A 9,164-nucleotide genomic window follows, 5' to 3' on the forward strand; every position below is an offset into this window, starting at 1 on the left:
GACACCTTAAAGGCCGGTCCGTGAAAATATTGTCGGGCATAAACCGGTCCGTGGCGCAAAAAAGGTTGGAGAACACTGGTTTAACACATTCCACTATGTCTTGTTGAGATCTAGCAAGAGTAGATAGTTGCTTGGACAAAATTCACGAGATCACACAAGATTTCAAAGTGCAGGAAAATCTCTGGGGTTATAAGAGGCAGTAAAGCATTCACACACAACATGTATGCTATTGCTATTTATTGTGGTTTAACATGTCAAGGACAAACATATAATATTGTCTGTCTCTCTGTGTTAGCCCTGTGATAGACCGGTGACCCGTCCAGGGTGTACCCTGTTCCTCGACTCCAACCTTTTTTTTAAGCTTCAGTTATACGAAACATACTAAACAACTGACAAATAACTAACCACATCTGCTTAATCATCTCCAACACCCTGAAGGACAGCGGGGAGGACAGCATAATTTGCAGTCCACAAATATAATTAAAGAGGACATGAGCGATTTTGGATTTTGCAAAGCATGGCGTTCCCTTCAACTCAACCGTAAGGAATATACTTTTTTCCCCCTCACATGTCCATCACTCATACTCTTGTCTGGATTATTTCCTAGTCAACAGCTCACTGACACTGAAATACACCCTATAGTTGTCAGCAATCATGCTTCTGTATCTTTAATTTTAATACATAAGAAGATCATTCCGCCAAGTAAAAACTGGAGATTTGATACATCATTGCTTACAGATGAAGATTTTATTAAATATTTAAAAAAACAGTGGGCTTTATATTTAGATTACAATGATCTCTCTGCAACATCCACATCTGTTCTGTCTTTTTGTCCCACCTTCATTATTATACTTGATGTGGGGGGTGGGTAAAGGCGTAGAGTGTCTGGGGATTGCCTAGCGACAAGTTTTTTGGGTGGGTTCAACCCGGGGGCTGTGGTCATGACCTGGATGGGGCTCTGGTCGCTCTTGGGTGGTATTTTTCTGGCAGCTGGGGGAGGGTCTGTGTCGGCGGACGTAGGTTACCGGCCATGGGTCCGGGACGGGTTTGGTGACTTGGGGTTCTAGGGATGCTCCGCCTCCGGGCTGGGGTTCTGGCTGGGCCTTGGTGGCTTGGGTCCTGGTTGGTGTGTCGCCAGGGTTGTGGGTAGGTGCATGCCTGGGGGCCCACCCCTAGCGCATGGGGGCCTCTGGTGCGTCATGGTTGGAAAACTGTAATTCATAATTATCAGGATGTCCTATTACTCCCTGAAAAGCCTTCAGTTGATCTAAAATACTGCAACCAGAGTAATGACCAGGACTAGAAAGAGAGCGCACATCTCACCCCGTATTCGCTTCCCTTCATTGGCTCCCTATTAAATCCAAAATCGATTTTAAAATCCTGCTCCTCATATATGAGGTCTTGAATAATAAGGCCCCTGCTTTTAAGGTCCAACCCTACTTCCCTACTTTTAAGATCAGGCTTAAATGTTTGTTTTTGATAAAGCATATACTTAGGGTTGGATCAGGTGACCTTTAATCCTCCCTTATGCTGCACTGACTGTTTCTTCTTCAGTCACCTTTTTCACTCACCATGTGTTTATACCTCTCTGCATTTAATCATTAGTTGTTATTAATCTCTGGCTCTCATCCACATCACGTGTTTGTCCTTTCTTCCTCCCCTCACCCCAAACCAGTAATGGGAGATGGGTGCCCCTCCCTGAACCTGGTTCTGCTGGAGGTTTCTTTCTGTTAAAAGGGAGTTTTTCCTTTGCATGGTACCAAAGCACTTGCTCATAGGGTTGTTTATATGATTGCTGCGGTCTTTCCTGTTCTCTTTGTATTATTGTAAAGCACCTGGAGGCAACCACTGTTGCACGATATATTAAAAAAAAGAAAAAAAAGAATTTGAACTAAGTAGAAAATTAAATTAATCACCAGCACCGTGTCCTCTGGGTTAAAGAGGGAGACCTTCCAGCATGTTACCAGCATTCAGTTCAAAAGGTAGATTCTCTGATGATATTGGGGTACATAAGTGCATACAGTATGGGCAGCTTGCATTTTTTGGAAGGAATTATGAATGCTGAAAAGTATATAAAGGTTTCCCTATAGAGAAAATATGGCACATCATTAAACGAAAAATACGTTAAAGACAACCACAAACTCTTCAGCAGCTGGAAACCTATATCAGGCAAGAATGGGAATTCCAACACCAAATCTCCAGACTTATAACCTCTATGCCCAGACATCTTCAAGGAGTTTTGAATAGAAGAGGAGATGCTACACCATGGTAAACATGCCCCTGCCCCAATTTTGAGACCAGTAGCAAGCATCAAATTTGAAATGAGGTAATTTTGTGCATAAGATTGTAAAACTTCTCAGTTTAAACATTTGTTATAGAATTTATGTTCTGTTGTGGATAAAATATTGGCTTGTGTCATTTTAAACTCTTTTAGTTGTCATTTTGTTCAAATTCAAAGTTTAGACCCCCCCCCCAAAAAAAACAAACAAAAACAAAACAAAAACACCCCTAAAACCTAATTCTGACCAATTTTAATAACACAAAACTAACCTTTTTTAAAAAAAATTTTTTTATTTGTAGTGAACAATGACTGGCAGACAACCAATTTTCGACCCCACTGACGTGCCAAAACTGTATCCAACACTCACAATGTACTGAAAGGTATGATGAAGCATTCAAGGTATTTGATAACTGAACACCTGCATTTAAAACCATGAATATTATAATCAATCAACTATAATCATTTTCAATCTGTTGGTTTACTCCAGATTAGCGAAGTCCAACACTGAGGAAGTGACGTGATAAGCAGACATTCATAGATCCAGCTCATCTCAAAAGGTGCTTGAGGGTCAAACACAGACAGATTCCACATGCTTGAAGTCTGTCTGTAAACGTTTGTCCATTGGGTGTTTGTTTTAAAGCAGTAGTAGTATTTGTTGAAGTTCTCATGATGTCAGTGGCCTCACTTTGTACTTTAACTTTGAGTGGATTAACTCAAAAACACAAAACATACAATGTTTTCACAAAACAACAAACAAAGAAGTTTCTGTCGGTGCCTGATGGCACATTAAATATCTGTAATGTAAATCAATCCTTTGTTTCATCCATCACTCATCGACTTTTCGAGCTCGGCGGCAGAATGTCCAGTGATGTTCCACTGTGTTCTCATTAGCCCGTTCGCTCATGTGATGAACACGTGTGTTGCGTATCGTAAACCCCTGAAACATGAAGATGGACACAAAGTTATAGCACCACATTAAATCCAATTATATTATTGACTATATTTGGTTTTTAAGATAATTTATTTCTACACACAATGCTAGCGGTGAGCTAAAATAAAATGGACTCACAGATTTGGAGATGAAGTCGAGGAGGTGGACACGCAGGCTGACCTCCTGTTGGTGGTCACATGGCCCGAAGGTGAAGGACACCTGGTAATCTCTGGTGTCCATCATGTGTTTGTTCCATTTTGTGAAACTGCAGGAGATTGACTCCAGCATTGCATGGATCTGGAGAAAGAGAAAACTGTGTGAGTGGTTAAACTTTAACACCATCTCCACCAATTATGAGATTTTCTGGAGCAAATATGAAGATATTGACTCATCAATAGCGATAAAGCTTTCACCAAGGTAGGAGAAGGTGTTGAGGTTGTTACATATGTACAAAAGTACAGCTGTGCATCGTCAGCATAGCAATAGGAGAAGCCCTTGAAGCAGTTTAGTAGATGATCCAGGGTAATATGTATAAAGAAAACAGAACTGGATCAAGAATTGAGCCCTGACGTACCCCTCACATGGGGGGCACAGATGAGGACAATGTAGTTATTAATAAGAATTCTGATGGATCTTTTAACTGAGTATGATCAGAGCCTTTGAATGGCGAGTCACATCAGTGGGGACCCAGAATGCAGGCTCGACATGTTGTTCATATAGACTTCAGAGTAAAAATGTATACATAATATAATTATACAAAGTGGTAACAGAAAACCTTACAGTGCCTGCCTTCGTGACATACTGTATTTAAGTTTGTGTATCACAGTCAAAGCTGCTGTTGTTAATTTAATTTTCCAACATTGTATGCTAACCAACCCCAGTTGCAACTTAGTATTTTTTGTTATTATTAATGGAATATAGATTTTTAAATTATTATAATTTTTGTTTATCTGTCAGATTTTCTTCATTGTGTTGTCAGTAATTCCACAATAACTCAGACTGAAAATAATCTTAATGACAAATGAATTTAAGACTTTCAAAAGAAAGGATGCGATTGTCATGTGACTCTCTGTACTGTTAGCTGACATCAGAATGATTCGGTGGACCAGCATGAGGTTTGTTTAGAAAATACATTTCTCACTTAACAGTTTAAACATGAAATATTCACACACAAAAAAAAACACAAGTTACAAAAATTCACAAATATGCTCTTTGAATCTTAATCACAAAAACAGCTAGCCATTTACCTTATTGTTGTGCACTTATCATTTTATTACAGCAGTGGATAAATATGTTTAAACGGGCCACAAACCTACAGGCCGTAATGTTATATTTCATTCAACCAGCAAAAGTTGCTTTTCTAATTTCATAACATTAGGATAAAATTATAAAAAAAATTTGTTCCTGGTTAATATTATGTGTTTGATGCCTTATTGTCAACTGGTCATATGTCCAAAATCTACAAATTAATTCATCTTCAAATTCATGTTTTTATAGAGTGATCATCTGTGGGAGCAGCCGATCACATAATGTATGAATTTCCTTTGGGATTAATAACACTTTATGAAAAAAAATCAACGAACATGTTTTACTCCACAGCTGAAAGTGATTGCTGCATGGTAATACCTTACTGTCTAGTTTTTTAACTTCTTACTTTCTTAAAAGTGCATCCCCAGCTAGTGTATGTTGCTAACTTTCAGGAACAATTGCGAGACACTATGATACACCATTGCCCTTAAAAAGATTTTTTTTTTTAAAAAATTGGTCCATTTTTATGAACGGAGAAGATGCGACTCTCTATTCAACATCTCTGAGTATAAACCCATTTGAGAGCAGTTCCAGAGATACCAAACCCGCTGTTAATCTGTCTAGATCTGTCAGTGGTGTCTAAAACTGAAGATAAGTCCTAGAGGACTAAAATGGAATATTCACCCTTATCTGGGTTCAAAATAATATCATTAGCAATTTTTTAATAATACTGTTTCAGTGCTGTGGTTTCATTAGTAACCAGACTTGAATTTATCAAAGATTTTGTTTCCCTGACAGGTCTATCAAGAATTTTTTAATTGAATGCAAGTTTAGAAATGGTTCTGTAATTGGGATCTAGAGAGTGTTTTTAAGCAGAGGGAAGACAATGTTTTGCAGTAATATGGAATGCAGCCAGATGAAAGGAAATGATTTATTTTAGACGAGGAAAGATGACTGGCAGAACATCATTAATAAATTTAGGAGGGACGTCAGCTTGGAAGGAAGAAGTACCTATGTGGGAGACTATATTTTAAGGAGATCTTGGAAATCAGATAAAACTTGGAAACTAAAACTTGATGAGACAGTTGATCAGATGAAAAGGATCAAGACTTTTCCATTGTCTTCTATGGCAATGAATCTAATCTGTTGGGCTTTTATCAGAACTATGCTATTGAGAACTGATGATCATACACTAACAAACCAATGAACTAAATCACTAAATTAAAAAAATAAAATAAAATTAGGTGTTGATATGGGCAGATTGGAAAGAAGAGCTGAAAACCTAGCTGCCGAATTCTCATTAATGATACAAGACTGAGGAGTTTGCTTCTGGGAAGACTGGGAAGAACACTGGCTCTGAAAAAAAAAATTATACAGTCATGTGAAATACAATAAAATTATGGAGTCAAATTAAATATTCTTAACTGTGATGGGATTAAGAATATATATATATTAAAAAAAAAAAAGCTTTAGACTTCAAACTACAATCTCCTGCTCTGAAGTCCATTTCTCATCTTAAACACGGAACAACATAACAGGTTTTTAATGATCAGATTTATGAGCAAAGAAGCAATGCAACAAATACGAAAGGATTAACATGAAGCTAGACATAGCTTCAATGTCTGATCATAGCCATTTAATATTCAAATAACTTGTCAATCAAATATCATATTGAAACAAAAAGAAAAGAAAGGCATGCATTTAATTTCTCCACTTCATTAATCCAACAGATAGTTTTCTCTTTGAGGAGCCAGTCTGACTGAAGCTTTGTGCAGCCATCTGTCCTACTACAGAGCACTTTCTGCTGTCACACCACACCCACTGGGGAGATAATGTCGATGTTTCACCCATGTTTGCTGAGAGAGTGAAGATTTATTGCTGTGGAAGCCTTGAAGGAAAAATGTAATCCTCAAAATAACAATGATGCTTTTTTGAGGAGTTGAGCAACAAAACTTGTCACACAAGTACATTTTAGTCCCCTGAAGGTTCTAATCTATATCAGATATTATGTCATCGTATTCCCTAGCAACAATCTAGCAATGGATTAAAATGACCTGTGTTTACCTTTTATACATCTATAATGCCTTATAAAGAAAGTTTATCTTATGACAATAACACCCTCCATCCATCTAAATCTACAGCTTCACTTGTCCTCAGCTGTCCCCTCCTGGTGACACTCCTGAAACATCAATCTGTCTGTAAAGCTCCAGTTTCCCTCTCCCCTCTTGAACAAGACCCTTAGATATTTAAACTCCTTTGCTTGGGGGAGCAGCTCATCCCTGACCTGGAGTGGACACCTATCCATTTCCTGCTGAGGAAACCTAATTTTTAATTAACAAAAGCTGAATTATGCATGGTATATTATGATGCAATCACATTGCCTGGTAATCACCCAGCAACTGCCTTCTTATTGCCTTTATGCATCTACAACAGCTCACAAAAACATTGTTTTTTCCTTTTTTTTTTTGTATAATTTCAACAACATCTCATTTATATCTACAAAATTTGAATTATAGACTTTTAGCAGGCTATAATGTACATGTTTGATAAAACAGCTTGGACACTCGAGTTAAAACTCCCTCTCTTGACATTGATTAATCTCTTAAAACTAATTTCTGTTCATCAGAATTACATATTTAGAGTTTTTGTCCTCATTTACACAAGTAACTCAACACTTCTGGCTCTTTTAGTATTCATGAATCTATGAATATAACATCAGCCACCGACTCCTTTGCTTCCTTCCCCACCTCCAGAGCTTTCCTCTGCTTCTGTGAGCCCCTCTCACAAGTTTCAAGCCACATGAAGGGAGACCCAGTGCCAGTCTACACTGCTGAAGTGTGCCTTTCATTATGCAGGCAAGGAAAAACCTGAAGCAAAGTGTGAAAATCAGGAGGTCACAAATAGAAGAAAGAGTGCTGTTCTAGGAGTCAGGGTAAAGAAGTTTAACACTTCTTGGAAAGCTTTTACTGCACACTTAAGGTATTGTCAGTTCACCCATCTGTAAGGTGCTTTCACATGGGCTGTGATTTGAAACGTTATTTTCAGTGGTTTCCACCTTGCAACGATGGTCTGGTGCTGTGCTGAGTAAAGTGCAACTGCAGCACAGCTTGGGAGATCCTGTGGATTTGAAGTTTGCCATCAGTATCATGGCATACAAAAAGGCACCTAGCCAAGCTAATTTTATAAGTCTGAATTACCAAAATTACACAACACATGTTGAGTTTGTATTGAGACCACAGGAGGAAAACCCTTCCTTGAAAGGGTTTGCATTAAAATAAAATATACACAACAAATGTGCTAACAGTCCTTGAGAAATGTACATAAACAAAGCGTAGATGTGTTATGAACACTGTGTGGATCCCAATATAGAGGTTTCAAACCTTTGCAGTTCAGGTTTCAGCACTCTCTCACCTCTTATTCACTTTGAACATGATGGTGCAATTTTTTGCCAAACTGAATTGTGGATTGTGGAGTTGGGAAATGATTAACTTTTCTAACAGGATCCAATCAAATGAAGTTACACTCAACAAAAATATAAACGCAACACCTTTGTTACTGCTCCCATTCCCCATGGGATGGACGTAGAGACCTAAAATTCATTCCAGATACACAATATAACCATCCCTCCCAAACAGTGGTCACAAATCAGTCCAAATGTGTGGTAGTGGGCACATCTGCTATATTGAGATAATCCATCCCACCTCACAGGTGTGCCACATCAGGATGCTGATCTGACATCATGAGTAGTGCACAGGTGTACCTCAGACTGCCCACAACAAAAGGCCACCCTGGAATGTGCAGTTTTGTCTCACAGCAAAATGCCACAGATGCCACAAGCAATGAGGGAGCGTGCAATTGGCATGCTGACAGCAGGAATGTCAACCAGATCTGTCGCCCGTGCATTGAATGTTCATTTCTCAACCATAAGCCGTCTCCACAGGCGTTTCAGAGAATATGGCAGCACATCCAACCGGCCTCACAACCGCAGACCTCGTGTAACCACACCAGCCCAGGACCTCCACATCCAGCAGGTTCACCTCCAAGATCGTCTGAGACCAGCCACCCAGACAGCTGCTGGAACAATTGGTTTGCACAACCAAACAATTTCTGCACAAACTGTCAGAAACCGTCTCAGGGACGCTCAACTGCATGCCCGTCGTCCTCATCGGGGTCTTGACCTGACTCCAGCTCGTCGCCGTAACAGACTTGTGTGGGCAAATGCTCACATTCGATGGCGTCTGGCACGTTGGAGAGGTGTGCGCTTCACGGATGAATCATGGTTCACATTGTTCAGGGCAGATGGCAGCTGAGAATGTCCCAGTTCTTGCATGGCCAGCATACTCACCGGACATGTCACCCATTGAGCATGTTCGGGATGTGCTTGACCGGCGTATACGACAGCGTGTACCAGTTCCCACGAATATCCAACAACCTCGCACAGCCATTGAAGTGGAGTGGACCAACATTCCACAGGCCACAATTGACAATCTGATAGACTCCATGCGACAATGTGTTGCACTGCATGAGGCAAATGGTGGTCACACCAGATACTGACCGGTTCTGGGTCCCCAGACCCCCAATAGCGCAAAAAACTGCACATTCCAGGGTGGCCTTTTGTTGTGGGCAGTCTGAGGTACACCTGTGCACTACTCATGATGTCAGATCAGCATCCTGATGTGGCACACCTGTGAGGTGGGATGGATA

General features: G+C 39.8%; 1 protein-coding gene across 1 annotated transcript in view; it reads right to left on the reverse strand.

The window, feature by feature from the left end:
- Positions 1–2,551: 2,551 nt before the first annotated feature.
- kctd6a (potassium channel tetramerization domain containing 6a) overlaps positions 2,552–9,164 on the reverse strand; it is a gene marked incomplete in the record, with an annotated part of 35,642 nt that continues 29,029 nt past the window's right edge. The window contains 2 exon segments of the mRNA XM_005942787.3: positions 2,552–3,218; positions 3,351–3,509. Of these exon segments, the coding sequence (XP_005942849.2) occupies positions 3,108–3,218; positions 3,351–3,509 (270 nt within the window).

Source organism: Haplochromis burtoni, unplaced genomic scaffold, assembly GCF_018398535.1.
Source record: "Haplochromis burtoni strain Fernald_Lab_line unplaced genomic scaffold, NCSU_Asbu1 Contig_347, whole genome shotgun sequence".
NCBI classification, from domain to species: Eukaryota; Metazoa; Chordata; class Actinopteri; order Cichliformes; family Cichlidae; genus Haplochromis; species Haplochromis burtoni.